The sequence below is a fragment of the Neoarius graeffei genome, chromosome 13, assembly GCF_027579695.1.
Source record: "Neoarius graeffei isolate fNeoGra1 chromosome 13, fNeoGra1.pri, whole genome shotgun sequence".
NCBI classification, from domain to species: domain Eukaryota; kingdom Metazoa; phylum Chordata; class Actinopteri; order Siluriformes; family Ariidae; genus Neoarius; species Neoarius graeffei.
This window is the reverse complement of record NC_083581.1, coordinates 77,153,686-77,175,910: the sequence shown is the minus strand read 5'-3', so window position 1 is coordinate 77,175,910 and position 22,225 is coordinate 77,153,686. Positions and strand designations below refer to the sequence as shown.

The window sequence follows — 22,225 nt, the reverse complement described above, 5'->3', positions numbered from 1 at the left end:
TTGTCTGTTCCTAACATAACTCAAAAAGTAGTGAATGGATTTTGATGAAATTTGGAGGAAAGGTGTGCCATGGGCTAAGGAACATTTGATTAGATTTTGATGCAAATCCACATATGTATGTAGATCTAGGTATGTATGCAGATCCAGGATTTTTTTGACCAGTACCAATATAACACAAAACGTAGTGAACGGATTTTGATGAAATTTGGTAGAAAGATGAGCCACGGGCCAAGGAACATTTGATTAGATTTTGATGAAAATCTGGATAGGTATGTGGATCCAGGATTTTTTTTGTTCATTACCAACATAACTCAAAAAGTAGTGAACGGATTTTGATGAAATTTCAAGGAAAGGTGGGCCATGGGCCAAGGAACATTTTGTCAGATTTTGATGCAAACCAGAGATGTATGTAAACATAGTAAACATCTGGATATTCTAATATGTGATTTGGCGGAGGTATGGACTCTACCGAATGCCCTTCTAGTTTACATTTGAGGAAGCTGCCTGGTATTTGTTCATAGCAAGTGGCATTTGTATTTTTTTATAGCTATGTTTCATATTTGCAAAGCACACTGTTTGTTTGTGAGGTGTGTGTTGTATTTGTAAAATGTGTGCATATTTGCGTATCATGGGGTATTTCAAAAACATATTCAGTTTGTGACATTTTGCTGGCAAGTGTGTGATGATTAGACTTGTACTTTTACATGGTGCTAAGCTGGTAGCTATAAATTTCCTATAAGTACTTGTTATAGTGCAACTTCAGACACCAAACATGTCTTTGGCTGAAGGACTGCATTATACAAATGTATACATGTATTTATTACATTTATTTACTTTCTTAGTTAATATTTGAAACAACTACTTCCAAAGACTCTTTAAACACAAAGCTTAATTTAAAAAAAAAAATTTAAAATTGCTCAACAGATCCAAAGTTCAGGCAAGAAATTTCAGGGGCAGCCATTTTACCATTCACACTGTGTGACCCAGGAAGTACCCATGCTCTTCTGTCACGCTACTTTAGAAGTTCATCAGAAGTACTTTGTGGTGTTTGTAATAATGTGCTCGAGGAAAACTGATGTGTCATTTACCAGCGGATGAGAAGAAGTAAGGAGGACAGCAGTCTTCCAGGCGTGTCTGCACTCCACTGGGCTTCCCCCATGTTGAGGATTCCTCCTACGTCAGTTAGACGCGTCATCAGACCTGCTTGGCTTCCTTTTCTCCGTTTTAACCGGAAGAGAACAAGAGTGCAGGTGGGGCGCTCGCGGGAAGGGCTGATAAATACCAAAACATCAAGCAGCAAGAGGAAGTGGGTGGGGCTTTGACTCCAGGCGATTTACAAGTAGAGTGCAGGAGTACGAACGAAAAAAGTTTAAAAAAGAAAAAGGAACAAACAAAGAAAGGAGAGAGTGAGAGAATAAGAACAGAAATAACTCAAAAGATACATAAAAAAGATTGAAAGTTTGTGAACACTGTAGACTTTTCTAGAGGCTATTTCTCCATAAATGTGACCTAAAAGATCATCAGGTTTTCACACAAGTCCTAAAAGTAGATAAAGAGAACCCAGTTAAACAAATGAGACAAAAATATTATACTGATAGTTTATTTATCGTGGTAAATTATTCAGTATTATAGATCAGTGAGTGGCAAAAGTATGTGAACCTTTGCTTTAAGTATCTGGTGTGGCCCCCTTGTGTGGTAGCTGTTGATCAGATGATCATGCACATCAGCTTGGAGGAATTTTAGCCTGTTCCTCCGTACAGAACAGCTTCAACTCTGGGATGTTGGTGGGTTTCCTCATATGAACTGCTCACACAACATTTCTATTAGATTAAGGTCAGGACTTTGACTTGGCCATGCCAAAACATTAACTTTATTCTTCTATAACCATTCTTTGGTAGAACGACTTGTGCGCTTACAGTTGTTGTCCCACTTTCGCTTGAGATTCAGTTCGTGGACAGATACCCTGACATTTTCCTTTAGAATTCACTTGAATATTTCAGAATTCATTGTTCCATCAATAATGGCAAGATGTTCTGGCCTAGATGCAGCAAAACGGGCCCAAACCATGATACTACCACCACCATATTTCACAGATGTGATAAGAATCTTATGCTGGAATGCAGTGTTTTCCTTTCTCCAAACTTCTCATTTAAACCAAAAGGTTCTACTTTGGTCTAATATGTCCATAAAATGGCAGCATGGTGGTGCAGTGGTTAGCACTGTTGCATCTGCACTCTATTTGCATGTTCTCTGTGACTGTGTGGTTTTCCTCTTGGTGCTCTGTTTTCCTCCCAAAGACATGCACAAAAAAATGCCTACAGGTGTGAATGTGAGTATGAATGGTTGTGTATCTCTGTGGTAGACCTGCAATAGATTGGCGACCTGCCCAGGGTGTACCCCACCTCTCGCCCGATGTCAGCTGGAATAGGCTCCAGCTTCCCCCACGACCCTGATGGATAAGCGCTATAGATAATAGATGGATGTCCACAAAACATTTTTCCAATAGTCTTCTGGCTTGTCCACTTTATCTTTAGCAAACTCTAGTCAGGCAGCAATGTTCTTTTTGGAGAGCAGTAGAGCAGTAACTTTCTCCTTGTAACCCTGCCATGCACAACATTATGGTTCAGTGTTGTCCTGATGGAGCATTAACATGAACATTTCCAGTAGCCAGTGTGAGAGAGGTCCTTAGTGACCTCATGGACGATTACATGCCTTGCTCTTGGAGTGATCTTTGTTGGTTGACCACTCCTGGGGGGGTTACTATGGTTGTGAATTTCTTCTATTTGTACACAATCTGTCTGACTGTGGAGTGGAGTGGAGTGGAGTGGAGTGGAGTGGAGTGGAGTGGAGTGGAGTGGAGTGGAGTGGAGTGGTGGAGTCCAAACTCTTTAGAGATGGTTTTGTAACTTTCTCCAGCCTGATGAGCTTCAACAACTCATTTTCTGAGGTCCTCAGAAATCTCCTTTGTTCATGCTATGATACACTTCCCTAAACATGTGTTGTGAAGAGCAGGCTTTGATAGATCCCTGTTCTTTAAATAAAACAGGGCTAATTGTCACACCTGATTGTCATCTGATTGATTGAAAACATCTGACTCTAATTTCACCTTCAGATTAACTGCCAATCCTAGAGGTTCATATACTTTTGCCAATCATTTCTTCTTCCTTATCCAGCACTATTGCCAGGTCAGGGTCCATGTGGACCCTACTGATCCACATGTCATTAATTGGAGCACAGTTTTACGCCAGATGCCCTTCCTGCCATAACCCTCCCTTTCCTGGGCTTGGGAAACAACCACACGCACACCTATGGGCAAGTTAGAGTAGCCAATTAGCCTAACTGCATGTCTTTGGACTGTGGGGGAAACTGGAGCACCCAGAGGAAACCCACGTAGATGCAAACTCCACACAGAAAGGCCCCTGTCAGCCACTGCGCTCAAACCCAGAGCCTTCTTGTTGCAAGGTGACAGTGCTAACCATTACACCACCGTGCCACCCCACTTTTGCCACTCACTGATATGTAATACTGGATCATTTTCCTCAATGAATAAATGAGCGGGTGGCACGGTGGTGTAGTGGTTAGCGCTGTCGCCTCACAACAAGAAGGTCTGGGTTCGAGCCCCGTGGCTGGCGAGGGCCTTTCTGTGCGGAGTTTGCATGTTCTCCCCGTGTCCGCATGGGTTTCCTCCGGGTGCTTCGGTTTCCCCCACAGTCCAAAGACATGCAGGTTAGGTTAACTGGTGACTCTAAATTGACCGTAGGTGTGAATGTGAGTGTGAATGGTTGTCTGTGTCTATGTGTCAGCCCTGTGATGACCTGGCGACTTGTCCAGGGTGTACCCCGCCTTTCGCCCGTAGTCAGCTGGGATAGGATCCAGCTCGCTTGCGACCCTGTAGAACAGGATAAAGCGGCTACAGATAATGAGATGAGATGAGAATAAATGAGTAAGTATAATATTTTTTCTCATTTGCTTGGTTCTCTTTATCTACTTTTAGGACTTGTGTGAAAATTTGATGTTTCAGGTCATATTTATGGAGAAATTTAGAAAATTTGAAAGGCTTCACAAACTTTCAAGCACCACTGTAAGAAAGAAAGAAAGAAAGAAAAAGATGGATCTATTTACTCAGTATCTAACATGCAAGGGCCATGAAGATCCTTTTCGAAGATGTCCACATGTATACATTTTTCTTTTAGTAAATAAGACCTACATGTGAAAATGCAAGCAACGCCTTAAAAAATGTTTGCTTTCAATCCTCAGACTAAAAATAGCTCCATGGAACTCAATCCACAGGAGTAATCTTAAAGTTTATCTTCTTCATGGTCTGGAGTAGGAGACATAAATAAGATACACTTGATTTTGTGTTGATACACTCACGTTAAATCCTCCATTAACACATCATTAACTGGCTTCTCACACAAACTATTTTTCTCTTACATTAGCAAAAAGAGACATTACATGCAGCCATTTGAAGATCCTGGCTGTGTATGGTGAGACCTCAGATCATGTGGCAGAGAAAGAAGGCCTGTCATGGGAATGTGTGTGTGTGTGTGTGTGTGTGTGTGTGTGTGTGTGTGTGTGTGTGTGTGTGTGTGTGTGTGTGTGTGTGTGTGAAGTGAAATCCAAAGGATGTGATAGGAGACTATTAAAAGCTGAAGGATTCGTGTGTGGATCTGTGAATAGCAAGTGCTTTCATCATCTAACAGGCTGTCTCATTCACGTGGCATGTCTGTGTGGAGCAAACACACTTACTTCTGAGAGAGACAATAAGTCATGTGTGTTTCTATTTGCAACACTCAAAAGGGCTAGTAAACGCACAATAATCCATAACGTGATAAGCTTTTTACTACTTGAGCACTGCGGCTCGGTGTGTGCGCCACAATCAGCTTGGAGTCGTCTCAAGACTCAAAGTGGCTTCAGAAGTCTGAGCAGGTTGAAATGAAATAAGCTGAAATACATCATAAATAAAATACAAAATTAGAAATAGTAATACAATAGACAAAGTGTGTAACCTTTAAAGTTACATTAATTATGGTCCAGTTATTTACTTTAAAACTTTTTTGTTTGTTTGTTTGTTTTTTATGAAAGGTGCACTCTCTCCACAGCTCCAGGTTACAGACACACTCGAGCAACAAGGAGAGGTACAGTGTAATGTCGTTTTTTTCTCAGAGTGTGTAACAGGGGAATGTAAGGAGAGTCAGTGATATAATGAGGACTTGTAACACTTAGATTGTGTTTTTAAATAAACAGTGATTTCGGTTTGACTTTTGTTTGCATGTAAATACAGAGTTACTTTTCATTCTGCAGGTGAAGGATGGACATTACGGCTGAACTGAAAAGATCATAGCTCTTTTTTAGCAGTTGTAGACTTTCTGATCCGTCCCTGACAATATGGAATGAAGCAACACACACACACACACACACACACACACACACACACACACATGCAGGTATAATGAAGAATAAAAATCTACAGATCCTTCCAGAAGAAAGAAAGAAAGAAAGAAAGAAAGAAAGAAAGAAAGAAAGAAAGAAAGAAAGAAAGAATAATATTGTGCTCTCTCTCTCTCTCTCTCTCTCTCTCTCTCGAAGTCTGAAGAGCAGAGCAACAGATCCTTCTTTAAACATATTAGTTGCTGTCTATTTTTATTTACCAATCAGAACAAGAGTACAAAAGCAGAAAGAAATAAATTATGATTATGCTCTCTCTCTCTCTCTCTCTCTCTCTCTAATGAAATTTCTTAAACATACTACTTAGTGTCTTCTTTATTAACCAATCAGAAAGAAAGAAAGAAAGAAAGAAAGAAAGAAAGAATTACAGTGGTGCTTGAAAGTTTGTGAACCCTTTAGAATTTTCTATATTTCTGCATCAATATGACCTAAAACATCATCAGATTTTCACACAAGTCCTAAAAGTAGATAAAGAGAACCCAGTTAAACAAATGAGACAAAAATATTATACTTGGTCATTTATTTATTGAGGAAAATGATCCAATATTACATATCTGTGAGTGGCAAAAGTATGTGAACCTCTAGGATTAGCAGTTAATTTGAAGGTGAAATTAGAGTCAGGTGTTTTCAATCAATGGGATGACAATCAGGTGTGAGTGGGCACCCTGTTTTATTTAAAGAACAGGGATCTATCAAAGTCTGATCTTCACAACACGTTTGTGGAAGTGTATCATCGCACAAACAAAGGAGATTTCTGAGGACCTCAGAAAAAGCATTGTTGATGCTCATCAGGCTGGAAAAGGTCACAAAACCATCTCTAAAGAGTTTGGACTCCACCAATCCACAGTCAGACAGATTGTGTACAAATGGAGGAAATTCAAGACCATTGTTACCCTCCCCAGGAGTGGTCGACCAACAAAGATCACTCCAAGAGCAAGGCGTGTAATAGTCGGCAAGGTCACAAAGGACCCCAGGGTAACTTCTAAGCAACTGAAGGCCTCTCTCACATTGGCTAATGTTAATGTTCATGAGTCCACCATCAGGAGAACACTGAACAACAATGGTGTGCATGGCAGGGTTGCAAGGAGAAAGCCACTGCTCTTCAAAAAGAACATTGCTGCTCGTCTGCAGTTTGCTAAAGATCACGTGGACAAGCCAGAAGACTACTGGAAAAATGTTTTGTGGACGGATGAGACCAAAATAGAACTTTTTGGTTTAAATGAGAAGCGTTATGTTTGGAGAAAGGAAAACACTGCATTCCAGCATAAGAACCTTATCCCATCTGTGAAACATGGTGGTGGTAGTATCATGGTTTGGGCCTGTTTTGCTGCACCTGGGCCAGGACGGCTTGCCATCATTGGTGGAACAATGAATTCTGAATTATACCAGCGAATTCTAAAGGAAAATGTCAGGACATCTGTTCATGAACTGAATCTCAAGAGAAGGTGGGTCATGCAGCAAGACAACGACCCTAAGCACACAAGTCGTTCTACCAAAGAATGGTTAAAGAAGAATAAAGTGAATGTTTTGGAATGGCCAAGTCAAAGTCCTGACCTTAATCCAATGGAAATGTTGTGGAAGGACCTGAAGCGAGCAGTTCATGTGAGGAAACCCACCAACATCCCAGAGTTGAAGCTGTTCTGTATGGAGGAACGGGCTAAAATTCCTCCAAGCCGGTGTGCAGGACTGATCAACAGTTACCGCAAACGTTTAGTTGCAGTTATTGCTGCACAAGGGGGTCACACCAGATACTGAAAGCAAAGGTTCACATACTTTTGCCATGTAATATTGGATCATTTTCCTCTATTACGGAAGCCGAGAGAGGCCCTTCATATAATCTTTTTAATTCACCTTGTTATCCCGAGATAACGACATAATTAATTCAGGATCTCGAGAAAACAAAACAATTATTTCATGATCTCAGCTGGATCACTGTATCTCCGTCGGTAGAGACGAAGCCGGGCCAGTCTTCTGCGGAGGTGCCGCGGACTAATTTTGAAATTATCCCTTATTAAAAGACTTAATGCAATCTCTCCCTGTGTCAACCCCTGATCAAAATATTGCCTTATTAGGTGATCGATTATTCCAGACATTCTAATGACCAAAGTTGCGTCTATACAGAATGAGAAATAGCCCCAAAGTCAGCATATCACAAGTCTCTTGGCGCACCTGAATGAACCATTTCTCAGCTGTTTACACTCTAAAAAATAAAGGTGCTTCAGTGGTTCTTCAAATCTCTGGATGGTTCCACGGAGAGTCAAAACTCTGTGATGAACCATTACATTATGCGAAAGGTTCTTCACATTGGAAATGGTTCTTCAGAGCCTGGCATTCTCTTACCATTTGCTGATCAATGCACATCGGCTATGTTTACACAAATCTGTCTTCACTGCTCAAACAAATGGTTTAAATGGTTCTTTAAAGAACTGTTACATGAACGGTTCTTTGAAGCCCTGAAAAAGGTTCTTCTATGGCATCGCCCTGAAGAACCGGTACTGGCCCCGTTATTTTTTAGAGTGTACTCGAGATCATGAAATAATTGTTTTGTTTTTTCGAGATCTTGAATTAATTATGTCGTTATTTCGGGATAACAGGGTGAATAAAAAAAGGATTCTATGAAGGGCCTCTTTCGGTTTCCGTACTCAATGACCAAGTATAATATTTTTGTCTCATTTGTTTAACTGGGTTCTCTTTATCTACTTTTAGGACTTGTGTGAAAATCTGATGATGTTTTTGGTCATATTGATGCAGAAATATAGAAAATTCTAAAGGGTTCACAAACTTTCAAGCACCACTGTAAAAAAAAAAAAAAAGTTAAGAAAGCCAGAAAGTGTTAGATCTTATTCAGCTGTAATGAAGAATAAAGTTAAGAATAAACTTATAATAGAATGATTTCCTGTCATTGTCTTTTATTCGCGTGTAAACATCTAACATTCACCCGTTCAGAAGAGGAAAAGAGAAAGAGCTGCCACTCTGTGCTCAGCCTGGGACTCTGGCAGCAGCTGAAATGGGCAGAAACACATTTTTGTCTTTTATTCGCTTGTAAACATCCGCCGCCGAGAGCAGCAGCGTTTAATCCGGCAGCGCAGGGGGTTTTGCTGCTCCCCTCTCTGTGTGCTCGGTTATTTGTGTCTTCCCCGACACTATTTTTAACCGATTTCAGCGACTTTAAGCTCCGTTGCCTCCGTGTGCGGCTATATTTAGCTCGGCTCGGTTTGCGTCAATGGAATCCCGAGCGTGCGTCACGCTGCCGGAGCTCGCGCTCTGATTGGTCGGCGGCCGGAAAGATTTCGGGGAGCTCCTCCGCCCCTGCGCGCGCGTATTGGCGAGTGGAACGGCAAGGGCAGGACGCAGCTGTGACGTCACGGCACACACAGTGCGCCGTATAAGAGGAGGAGCCGCAGAGAGCCGAGCGCTGAACGCGTCCGAGTCGGAACCGGGACACGCAGACACAGAGAGAGGTGCGCGCGCGGTGCGGGGATGCACGAGCTTCACCTGCAGTACGGACATTACAAATAAGTCCAGCAGAATTATTATTATCATTATTCACTAACAGGTGAGTGTGTGTTTTACTTTTGATTCATGTTTGCTTCACTCATGCGCTTCCTTAAAGGTGCGATAGAGAATTTTTTTTCTTCCTAACTTGTATAAATAACTTGGAGTATTTGTAGAACATGCTTAAAAAACAGTAGATTGAAATGTGGTTTGAGTAAAAGTTGATTAAGTTGCTGAGAAAACCCTTTTAGAAGGCTGAATTCCGGGCCGGAATGCTTGTTTGTGTTTGAATGCGCCTCCTGCAAGTTATTTTATAAACATTAAACAAAGCACGGCTTCTGAAAAAAAGACTAATCTTCCCTTAATGCACCTTTATTATAATTATAGTGTTATAAACTTATGTTATTATATATTGCTTGTATTGTAATTATAGCCTATAAACTCAATCCATACTCCGATGCTCCTGATGAGAGAAGACTTAATGAATTACATTAATGGCATTTAGCAAACGCTCTTTTATCTTATCTTATCTTATCTTATCTTATCTTATCTTATCTTATCTTATCCAGAACAACATACAACACACCCAAAGCAGCCTGGGGAGCAGTTAGGGGTTCGGTGCTTTACTCAAGGGCACTTTAGCCATTTCTGCTGGTTTAGGGACTTGAACCAGCAACCTTTTGGTCCTAAAGCGTTAGGTTGCGGCGTCCCCGTTTATTGATTTACTGATAAACACCTAAGAAAACAGTGTGACCATATTCCTGCAGGCTATCCTGTCTCATAACAACTTCAGTACAGCTTACGGCTTATGTAAATGTTTAGATTACTCTTCATAGTTTAGCTGGAGATATTGAATGGAAACGGTGATGTAAGTCCAACAGCTGCTCCACAAGGCTCAATTACATCATACAGCAAAGGGGAATGTATTTAACACGCAAAAAAAAAAATCAGATTTTAAAGCCTTATCCTTTATGCAGTCTGCTTTTTCAGATCAGCACTTGGCTCTTCATCTTAGTTTTGTTTGCATGGAGGTTTAATAGCTTTGAGACTTTTTGTAAAATAGTGATTTCAGTGTTTTGTGACTGAAAGGAACAATGAACAGGCAAGTTCAACCTCAAACATCTAAAATCTCTTCAGGTTCTACCAGACAGAACTGCATGCAAAGCTCGTGTTTGTCTTTTAAATCCCAACAACATGCAAAGACAATGATAAGTATTCTTTGCAAAGTAGCTGCATTTGTTTACCAGAGTGTCATCTGTAGCTTCGAAGATGTAAGAAAAGACTAAATAAGTAAATAGATAATAATAGATTGTTGCTAAACACAACAACAAACGGTTTGCACGTAGTAGGGTAGATAAGCTGTATTATTCTATCCACATTCACTGGATATGAGCAATCACACGCTCTGATTGGCTACTCTACTACTAGGCTATCAAATCATATACCATGAGTAGAGAAAAACAAAATAGCAGAGCATGTTACTGAACCAACCGAGGACAAAATAAAAACTCTACTCGAAAACAAAACCCCAAAAAATACACACAAAAAAAGCAGCAACAAAATATGGAATGAAAGTATTTGATGGTAAGAACGTATCCTTTTTTCCCTTATTTTTCAAGAATTATTATTATTATCACATTTTTTACAAATTGCTCCTGTCATTTCGCCGGTTTGTTTCCATTCTAAGTGGAAATTATTTTGTCAGACATTTTGTATAAAGCTTTTACTGATTGAATTTGCTAAAAATAAAAATGCTCTGTTTCTCAAAATCCAGTGAATGTGGATAGAATAAAACAGTTATTCTACTCAGTCTCATCGTACACGGATTATAGACGACTATCAGCTCATGTACGACTCGATTTCATGGAATAACTGTTAAATATTTTAAATCAGGATTGTAGAGTCAGAGCTCCAAGAGTGCTGCTAGAAATTTTTGGCCCTGTGAAAGAATATAATATTGCGCCCCCCTCCCCCTTTTACGTTTCTGATAACCTGACTTCTTCTTCATGATGGTGTCCATCTACTGATGGTTCACCATCAATTCTGCTTGTACCGTGCACAGCTAACGTTAGTGCTGGATTGGAAAGCAACAAAGCTAACGTGGTGTCGCTCTGGCTCCGCCTACACAAATCTGTACCATGTAATGAATAGGGAGAGGGGTGAAATATAAAGACAATGTATTCTAATAATTTTGCAGAAAATGGAAAACCAAACCAGAAGGTGGTTGTATTTGCTCATTTTAAAAGACAAAATTATAAAAAATATTTTTTATTAAATTGACTTACACGCCCTGTGATGACCTGGCGACTTGTCCAGGGTGTACCCCGCCTTTTGCCCGTAGTCAGCTGGGATAGGCTCCAGCTTGCTTGCGACCCTGTAGAAGGATAAAGCGGCTAGAGATAACGAGATGAGATGAGATTGACTTACACATGGTAAAAATATTAATACTGTCCTCTGAGGGCCCTCTGTCAATGCTGGGCCCTTGGAATCATCCTAAACCCCCCCCAACAGCACCCCTGCAGAGCACACACCTGATTTGACTTGTAGATCGCTTACAGTCAGTATGCATGAAGAGGGGAAGGTTATAATCTGTGCAGGAACACTGCCTTCCAGGATGTCAGTTTGCCCGCTGAGCTTTAAATAGTCCTCTCTGGCATGCTTGTGCATCCATCTTTGCTTCTCGTTGCACTCCAAACCGTCAGCTGCACCTCACAGAGGGTATTGTATTTGTGGTTTTGATAATCAAAGAGCTTCTCTTTGCATTGTTGGAATTGAGAATTGAAACACATGGCATCTGACCTAAAGGACAATGCTGAATGACAATTCCAATGACCTTAACTTGAACCTGAGATTTTCTAATACCTGGTATCTCATTCATACACTCTTCAGCCTCTGGTGTATGTTTGAAAGCCAGTTCTAGAGTTTCATATATATATATATATATATATATATATATATATATATATATATATATATATATATATATATATATATATATATATTGGAAGCCTGCTTTCTCAGAAACATCTACTCGAAATCAGTTGATGATTGCATTACTCAAGTTCTCTGTCTGGTTAAGCAAGGATAATAGCTATGCCTAGTGTGGAAAGGCTTGGGGGGGGGGTTTCCACACAAGGGTCATGATTTAAGATGAGCAGGAGCAAGACAAGAAAGGCTTTTGAGGCATTGAAAAGTAGCTCTTGTGGTTCTGCTCTACAGAAATGACCTGTGTTCAAAGCCAACATGGAGTCCAGCCTTATGAGAGCATGGTCTTCAGCTCAGAGTTTATGAACCCTGACTTCACCTCCAGGTTGGCCATGGACATGAGCGAGCAGGGGGAGCAGCTCTCCACATCCTCTCTGCCGAGCATCACCTCCCTGGTGGGAGGCTACGGGGGAGAATTTGATACCTACTCCTGTCAGCTTGCAACCGCTGCTGCCTCAACCTGCGCCAGTGCCACCTCGGGCCAGGACTCCTTCAAGCTGGAGGATCTCCAAGTCTATGGGTGCTACCCCGGCACATTCACCTTGAGCTACATGGACGATGCACTGTCTACGTCAGGTGGCTCGAACTGTTTTGGTAGCCCAGTCTCGGCTCCTTCTCCCTCAACCCCGGGTTTCCAGTCAGTGCCTTCCTGGGATGGAGCGTATGGGTCCTGCTCCCCTGATGCAGGCTGCTGGGGTTCAGAGAAGACGCCTCTTCCTCAGGCCTCTTCCTTTTTCACTTTTGGACCTCTTTCAGGAGAGGACATGTCTCCACTGGGACAGCTGCAGCAACATCAGCTTCCTGATCAGGATCCCTTTTCTCGGGGCCATCAGAACAGCTTCAGTCCACACAGGCTGGATCACAGCAGCAGGGATGGTTCGGTCCTAGTGGACAATCAGCTGTCTCCCAAAATCAAGAGTCCAACAGGAAATGAAGGGTGCTGTGCGGTGTGTGGGGACAACGCCTCTTGCCAGCACTATGGAGTGCGCACCTGTGAGGGCTGCAAGGGTTTCTTTAAGGTGAATATTCATTTTCAGTTCGTTTGTTATTTTTAGAGCTCAAGTGCTCCTCATGTCTCCAAACTGACCCCACCTTCTAAGTTGAAACTATCTATACCTTGTAGGTCATTTTTACGCAAGACTTTCATACCTGAGTAGGCCTGTTTTGGGGTCGAGATTATTTCTGGGTCAGAAATTTTTAAACAGAATCCCAAAATAAGGAAACTATCAGATCATTTGCATAGCAGAATTACTATGCATTCTCACTGAGATTTATAACTACAGTATTATTATAATACATCTCGTAACACTTTGAAAAATTGCATACTGCACCTTTAAGTATCACATGAGTGTGTCTTTATTATTAAAGGCTTCATCATTAACACTTGATTTAGTTCATTAATTCCATAAATCTATTGAACATGTTGAATTGAAAAAGCTTTTTTGTTGTTTTTCTTTTAGCGTACAGTACAGAAAAATGCCAAGTACGTCTGCCTCGCTAATAAAGACTGCCCAGTGGACAAACGGCGGCGAAACAGGTGCCAGTTCTGTCGCTTTCAGAAGTGCCTTGCAGTCGGAATGGTGAAAGAAGGTGAGAAAAGCTTTAGCAGTTCTCGCGTCCTACACACAACAGATGGATTAATTTAATTATCCTATTGTGGTTTTTTTTTCATAATGAATATATATTTTTACACTTACACTACCGTTCAAAAGTTTGGGGTCACTTTGAAATGTGCTTATTTTTGAAAGAAAAGCACTGTTCTTTTCAATGAAGATCACTTTAAACTAATCAGAAATCCACTCTATACATTGCTAATGTGCTAAATGACTATTCTAGCTGCAAATGTCTGGTTTTTGGTGCAATATCTCCATAGGTGTATAGAGGCCCATTTCCAGCAACTCTCACTCCAGTGTTCTAATGGTACAATGTGTTTGCTCATTGCCTCAGAAGGCTAATGGATGATTAGAAAACCCTTGTACAATCATGTTAGCACAGCTGAAAACAGTTGAGCTCTTTAGAGAAGCTATAAAACTGACCTTCCTTTGAGCAGATTGAGTTTCTGGAGCATCACATTTGTGGGGTCGATTAAATGCTCAAAATGGCCAGAAAAATGTCTTGACTATATTTTCTATTCATTTTACAACTTATGGTGGGAAATAAAAGTGTGACTTTTCATGGAAAACACAAAATTGTCTGGGTGACCCCAAACTTTTGAACGGTAGCGTATTTCATAATTTAAAAAAATTCTGCCTCGTATAAATCTTGTCTTGCAACAGAATATTGCATTATTAACCTGTTATTTTATTCTGGTTCCTGTTCAGTTGTAAGAACAGACAGCCTCAAGGGCAGAAGGGGTCGTTTGCCTTCCAAGCCCAAACCAGTCACAGAATCGGCGTCTGCTTTGTCTTCTGGAAACATCATCACCTCTCTTGTGAATGCCCACATGGACTCAAACCCCGCCATCACAAAACTGGACTACTCAAAGGTGAGCCTTGCACTTTGAACTATGCTGGCATTTAATAGGACAAAAATGTCAACCATCTTAAACATAAGTGATAATGGTCATGCTGTATGCTCTTTAAAAAAAAAATTCTCACGCACCAGTTTCAACGTCATGTTAATCAGAAATCCAGTGTCATGTAGATGTTGCAAACATTGGACTGAAAGTTTCAGAGTGCAGTGCAGATACAGGATGCAGTTATGAGGGAAGCCATGGCCTAATGGTTAGAGAAGCAGCTTTGGGATCAAGAGGTTGCCAGTTTAATTCCCTAGACCAGCAGGAATGGCTGAAGTGCCCTTGAGGAAGGCACCTAACCCCCATCTGCTCCCCAGACTGCTTGTACGTCACTCTGGATAAGATAAAAGCATCTGCTAAATGTCATTAATGTAATGTTATGGCACAGATTCCGCTTGGCTAGTTAGCGATCCATGAGATGTGAAGCACGATTGTGTTAACAGGGGTATTAGCATGAATTTTGAAGCCAAGGAAGTTGATCTGTTTGAGCAGAGTGCACAGATGAAGAGGTGGACAGACTAAAGGATTAAACGTGTTGCTGCATCAGTCTTTTTAGGTAGCGGAAATATATAAAACAGCACCGCTTTTAGCAGGTAGTCAAAGGCATTGTGTGTAAGAGAACGTTAACCAAAGCAAAAGGATAGAAATTACGTTACAGGTATTTAGCAGATGCTCTTATCCAGAGCAGCCTGGGGAGCAGTCGGAGGTCTGGTGTCTTGCTCAAGGGCACTTCAGCCATTCCTGCTGGTTGAGGGAATCAAATCAGCAACCTCTTGGTCCTAAAGCTACTTCTCTAACCTTTAGGCCATGGCTTCACGCTAGACAAAAAAATAAATTCAAAGCTAAATAAATCTCAGACAAAACAGAAGCTCATGTGCGAATTATCAAGATTAACATGCAAGTCATTCAGGGTGGATTTTTCCATGAGTGATGCCATCTGCATTGGTTTTATTATCTTTATGATCAGGTGATTGTGTAAGCATGTACTAATGCTGGACTAAAAGTCCAGTTGCTGATTATGTAGTCTTGTTTTCTGTTCAGTATCAGCAAACAGTTGCAAGTGTGTCTGAAAAGGAGGACGCCAAGGACATTCAGCAGTTTTACGACCTGCTCACCGAGTCCATGAGTGTGATCAGAAAGTGGGCCGAAAGCATCCCAGGATTCACCGCTTTCTCTATAGAGGACCAGGACTTGCTGTTCGAATCAGCCTTCATCGAGCTCTTCATATTACGACTAGCTTACAGGTAATTACTACGGTGGTAATAATAGTCTGAGTTTGGCGCTGTTGAATACTCAAATCTTACAGGTCAAAAGCTGTTGATGAATTTTCTATAGCAGCAGCACTGATACTACACTCAAAAAAATAGAACATTGGATTTACTTAACCGAGTTATGGCAACCGGTCCCACGAAACTGTTAATTTAGATGTATTGAATACAGTTATGTTTTGAATAACTCAACATAACTGTATTCAATACATCTAAATTAACACAGTTTCGTGGGACTGGTTGCCATAACTTGGTTAAGTAAATCCAATGGTTTTTTTTTTTGAGTTTAGTGTTGACGGCAAAGTTTTCTATTAACGCACTCTTTATTAGCTCATCTGGCCGAGGGGTGATGAGTTCATGTCATCATGTGTTGTCCATCGTCCGTCCATCATCTGTCATCTACATTTCACAAAAATCGCTTCTTCTCTCTCAGTTCTTCACTGATTTTTATTCTTTTTGGCAGGAAGGTAGGTCTGCCTGGGGTGCATATAGCTTCTACCCAAATTTGCATAATTGCAATTAATAATGAAGATATGGCATAATTAATCAATCCATAGCAAGCACTTTCCACACAAATCGCTTCTTCTTCCTCAATTCTTCACTGATTTTGATTCTTTCTGGCATGAAGGTAGGGGGACCTAGGGTGCATATAACTTCTATCCAGATTTGGTTAATTATAATTATTAATGAAGTTATGCACTAATTAAGCCTTAATGAGCAGTTCAACAAAAATCGCTTCTTCTCAGTCAATTCCTTACTGTTTTGGATTCTTTCTGGTAAATAGGTCGGTATTCCTAGGGTGGATATCGCTTCTATATATAGCTTGTATATAGTGTATATAGCTCACACCATTTATTGTGCAAGGTGGCCCACTTTAGATCGTTCACATCAGAGTGAGCTACACCGTTGCTGACGATCTCGTACAGTATTAAGTTTCTACTGTAACAGCTACTTCAGAACGACTTGTATGTCAGGTGCTGCACATGGCTAACGGTAAACACATTGAAAAATGTAACACCAAAAAATCAGTATAAAAAATGATCTGGCGAAGGTTTCTGTAAGGAGAAAACATGTATTTTGAGGTTCTCAAGTGTCAGCGCTTACACATGGAAGAGTCTCCAGGATTTTGCACTTTGTGATTTATAAGAAACATATCAAGCTGCGTTTCTTTGTCTATTCAACTTCAAGAGAGAGAATAAACAGAGACCAGTGACAGAATGACTGTTTATAGCTGCTTATAAGTGATAACAGGATTTTTTTTTTGCAGATTTTCCACAACATTCAATGAAAATAGATAAAAGTACAGTGTGTGTGTTATTCTTGAATTCATAAATTGTACTCATTTTCTCATGTTCATTTCAGATCACACCCAGAGACGGATAAACTGATCTTCTGCAACGGGGTGGTTCTTCACCGCATGCAGTGTGTGCGGGGATTTGGCGAGTGGATCGACTCCATTATTGAGTTCTCGCAGAGTTTGCATCGCCTGAACCTGGACGTGGCGTCGTTCTGCTGTCTCGCCACGCTAGTCATTATAACAGGTCAGTTTCTCGCTGGCACGATCAGGCTAACATTAAAATATCACTTTAATTTTTCCATCATCACCTTTATGCCATAAGTAAAATGAACATAAAAATGTGCAGCGGTTTGGGAAAAACTGTTAGATGTCACTGATTAATGAATTCCATCACAAAGCATACTTCAGTAGAGTTCACCAAAATAAAGTGAAAACAGAGATAGATAGATAGATAGATAGATAGATAGATAGATAGATAGATAGATAGATAGATAGATAGATAGATAGATAGAATTTATTCCAGTAAAAATCCCATGCAAATCAGAAATAAAGTAGACAAATACAGTAAAACTGATAAACATGAAAGTATACCAAGGATAACACAAAGTGTAAAAACACTTACTGTATTTCAATTGTGGTTCCAGTGTAGTTTCAAGATGACAGGAACAGATAAAGAACAAACTAAATTTAAATGGAAAAACAAGAATAATACTGAGCAAATAAAAAAAAAACATGTTTATTTCCAACAAATTGTCCAAGACACTGTAGGAATGAGCTTCCAGTGAATCTTACAGGTAAAGGTGGATGTGCTGCTGAGGTATAATTTTACCACCAGAAACGGCGCTTTTTTTTAAGTTAACCAACAAGATGGAAAGGGATCGCCTAAAAACCTAACATAGAGTTAAAATTAATAAAAAAAAAAATTCACATAGAAAACTTAATGGCTGTAAACTCATGAAACAAACAAAAACCTTAAAGGTAGACCGCTTTTCGAATTTTTCAAGTATAGGTCATAAAAAGAATTTTCCCCAACACTCAATTATATTTGTTTAGTGACCGAAAGCTACTGAATTTGAATCACAGACTTCCAATTTTATTGGTTTCTTTTAAATAGAATAATTAATGAACTTAAGGCCATGTGGTTCTAAATTCTCCGCTCTTTTTTCCTGCTTCACCATGACCCAATACAAGATACTACGTTATGCATCACGTGGTGGGCTTTCCCTGTTCACGCAAGGCATTGTGGGATACAAATTTGAAACAGGAGAGAAAAATGGAGGACGTGAGTGTGCGAATGAAACATGAAAGACCGACTGTAGTAACGTAAAGCGAGAAGAAAAGACATTATGTTATATACGAAGGAAAGGAAATGCAGGACCAAACTAATAAATATGGGCGCTCAGCGAGCACCTCGGTGTGATCAGCTGTTCGTTTAGCGACAGAATGATGGAACTGTCAGTGCACGCTCAAAGGTAAACCTGTAGATGGCAGTAATGCAACACTGTGGATGCCAGCTGCTGTAAAACCCAAAAGAAGAAGAAGGTAAACCTGCGCATGCGCACACGGACTTCCTCTGTCTGCTTGACTGCATGAAGCGAGCGATTTCATGCACATTATTTGCTTTAATCCTCTCAAATTAAATAACTTCCCAGCCACAGAACGGCCTGATATTTTGTGAGATATTACAGAAATAAACAGTAACCACGTTTCAGAGGGAACTAAATTTCACAGATTTTATGAAATCGAAAGGCCGTCTAGCGAATAAAATCTAATAAAATTGGAAGTCTGTGATTTGAATTCAGTAGCTTTCAGGTCACTAAACAAAAATAATTGGGTGTCGGGAAAATTCTTTTTATGACCTACACTTGAAACATCTGAAAGGCTGTCTAACTTTAAATTCAAATAAAGTCAACAAATGGGTAACCAGATACTGAAATAAATGCTAGAACTTCAGGAAAGGATATAATTTCAGAAATACAGTGCTGTGCAAAAGTCTTAGGCACATGTAAAGAAATGCTGTCGACCAAAAATGGCTTAAAAATAATGAAATCAAATGTTTCAACATAAAAAAATAATATAAACAGTAATCAGTAAGCCGTAATAAATTAAACAAAGTCAATATTTGGTGTGAGACGACCTTTTGCTTTAAAAAAAAAAAAGAAAGAAAAATAATAGTCTGAGGTCCAGTGAGGTCAGTTTTATGTGGAAATGATCTGTAGGTTTTCCTGAGCATCTTACAGAACCAGCCACAGTTCTTCTGCACACTTTGACTGTCACACTCACTTCTTCATTTTACACCAAAACCCAGCAGCCTTCATTATGTTTTCTTTTTTAATCTGAAAAGTGATCTCTTATGGGATCTGCTGCTCAGCATATTATACAAACATTTTCTTCTGTAACATTTATTTTGTGCTGGGAAAAAAATGAACGTTTGGACTCTAAAATGTTTGTGTTGTTGTCTCGATAATGTAGAAGTCATAAAATAGAAATCTATAATGAAGTTTGCATGTCGAATTTTCACTACGTAAAGGCCTCCACATGAATAAGAATTTAAATAACATAAGTAGGCAATTGCATAAATAAGTAAATAAATATATAAATGAGAATGTGTGTACATTGCATGCACAGCTTTTCAGCTCTGAACAATGTGTTTTTCTGGAAACTTTGTGCACGATACACTACTTAATGTTTACTTTATTCTCGGTTTAAGTGACTGCAAGACAGATAGTAAAACTGAAGTGTAGTACGCAGTGAAAAATCTCCTCAAAAACAGGGAAATTCTGACAAAATCCTTCATCAGATGAGTGTTTTTCTTGAACATTTCACTCCTCAGTACCACCTAAGCACATACACCTGCTCATGAGGACTTTTGTGCATCTACTTTTTCTCTAAATATTGCTTATATTGTTAATATGTTGCTAATATGGATAAGATCCATTGCTAAGAGTGTATAGGTTAAAGAAGCAGCATGGAACCCCTGCCCTTATGCCGTTCTTCATCTCTTACAGATCGGCACGGCCTCAAGGAGCCCAAACGGGTGGAGGATTTCCAGAACCATCTGATAACTTGTCTCAAAGACCACGTTGCCACGAGTGTCTCAGAAACAGCACGTCCCAACTACCTGTCACGGCTGCTGGGGAAACTGCCCGAGCTCAGGACGCTGTGCACTCAAGGCTTTCAGCGCATCTTCTATCTTAAACTAGAGGATCTCGTCCCACCTCCTCCGATTGTGGAGAAGATCTTCATGGACACGTTTCCTTTCTGAATGTGACTGCGGTGCTATTTAAAGACTTGGACAAAAGCACAGCGGAGCAGAGGAGAGATTCGGAAGCACTTGTCTAACCCTGGCAGCTCTGTATTCTTTTAGGCATGTGACTATGATCTTCTCAGTGGGAGTGCAAAATCAGAAAGACGTTCAGTGAACGTTGTAGGAAATTTTGCAGCAAAAAAGAAAGAAAGAAAGCCTCACCAAGTCCCCATATGTTTCCTCAACCTCATCATTTGTTTCAGAACTTTGGAATCATGGCTTTATTGTGAACTTCAACTTTATTGTGATTGTGTGCAACTTGACAGTTGAACATCATACACGGTGTGTGTGTGTGTGTGTGTGTGTGTGTGTGTGTGTGTGTGTGTGTGTGTGTGTGATAGAGAGAGAGAGAGTGTGTGAAGAATCAAAACCTCTCACTTTAACAGTATTAGAGCTTTATAATTTCAGGACATACATAATATGATGATAATGATGATGTCAATAACATCCAGAGACCTCAATGGTGCTTTAATAACACACACACACACACACACACACACACACACACACACACACACACACACACACACACACCTGTGGTTTATTAAAATAAAGGCCATGGACCAAAACTGATATCGTTTACCAGGTTGCACAGAATGACTAAATAAAGCCTTATACAGTATATTTACAGGGTGTCCCAAAAAAATGTACTCACTCAGGATCGTCTTCGTTTAGAGTGTGGATTAATGTTGGAATGTCACATTTCCAATGAACTCGCTTCAAAATGCGATGAGTGCTTGATTTTGGGATTCCTGTCTCACGAGCCATTTGTCGTACAGATTTCTGTGGGGATCAGTTGAAGGTTTCCAGCAATTGAGTTTCCTTTGCAGGGCTGGTTGATGACTGTGGTCTTCCTGAACACACTTTATGGACGTCATGCACAGTTCCATCTGATTCAAACTTATCTCGGATGTGAGCAGTGGTGCGTCGCATTGGTGGATCTTTGTGAAAATGTCTTCTAAATTGTCTTTGCACTTCCATGATGTTTTCGTGCTTCCAGTAGCACTTTATGATACATTTTCTGTCTTCAAAACTTAGTTGTACTTCTGCCATTATTAGGGTTAATTTGATCTGAAAAGAAATGAAAAATCCATTGAGTTATGAGGAGTCAAAATGTGAGTACATTTTTTGGGACACCCTGTATTAACATCTGAGACTTAAGTTCAATAGATGCACAGAATGAATGTGAATGCAGTTGAAAAATCATATAAACTGCTCTTCGAATCGGATTTAAATGCCATGTGCTGTTCAGAAAACACAAGACACGCCACGCCTTCAAGACATATCTTCATTAGATGTACAACTGAAGTTTACACTTTACTTGGATTAAAATTTTTTTGCCATTCAGATTCACATCTCTAAGTGACAATAATGATGATACATTTCCATCGAAACATTTCTGAAGATGTCAAGTGATTTATTGGCTTTTTTTTTTTGCAAGCCCTGTAACTCTGAGTATTATCACAGAATGAAGAATTTGTTTTGTGTGACTGCCAAACTTTAGCATATACATATTTGTATGTACTGTCTGTATAGAGATGGCTTGATATGCTATATATTTTGTCTTTATACTGGCATAGTGAAAATGTCTGGGCATTATGGTGGTTTTTTATATAATATTTTTGATATGCTTAGATATTTGTTGTCTTTCATTACTAATGTTGTTCAGCACTCTACATTAAAATGATGAACAATAAGTTTGATGCATTTTAGTCTTTTTGTTTTTACTTCCAACAAAAATATTAGCTGTCCTATACGAATGCATCTCAAAAACTTAGAATATCTTGAAAAAGTTTCCCCCCATAAGTTAATTCAAAAAGCTAAACATTCATCTATTCTATATTCATTACACATAAAGTAAAATATTTCAAGCCTTTTCTTCTTTTAATTTTGATGATTGTGGCTTATAG

At 39.9% G+C, this 22,225-nt stretch overlaps 1 protein-coding gene across 1 annotated transcript; it reads left to right on the top strand.

Moving 5' to 3' along the window:
• Nucleotides 1-8,878: 8,878 nt before the first annotated feature.
• nr4a1 (nuclear receptor subfamily 4, group A, member 1) lies at nt 8,879-21,915 on the top strand. Its single transcript, XM_060937034.1, has 7 exons — nt 8,879-9,004; nt 12,163-12,947; nt 13,389-13,518; nt 14,250-14,413; nt 15,485-15,687; nt 17,074-17,252; nt 20,017-21,915. The coding sequence occupies exons 2-7, from the start codon at nt 12,165-12,167 to the stop codon at nt 20,271-20,273; spliced, it is 1,716 nt and encodes a 571-aa protein (XP_060793017.1). The 5' UTR covers nt 8,879-9,004; nt 12,163-12,164; the 3' UTR covers nt 20,274-21,915.
• The last annotated feature ends 310 nt before the right edge of the window (nt 21,916-22,225 follow it).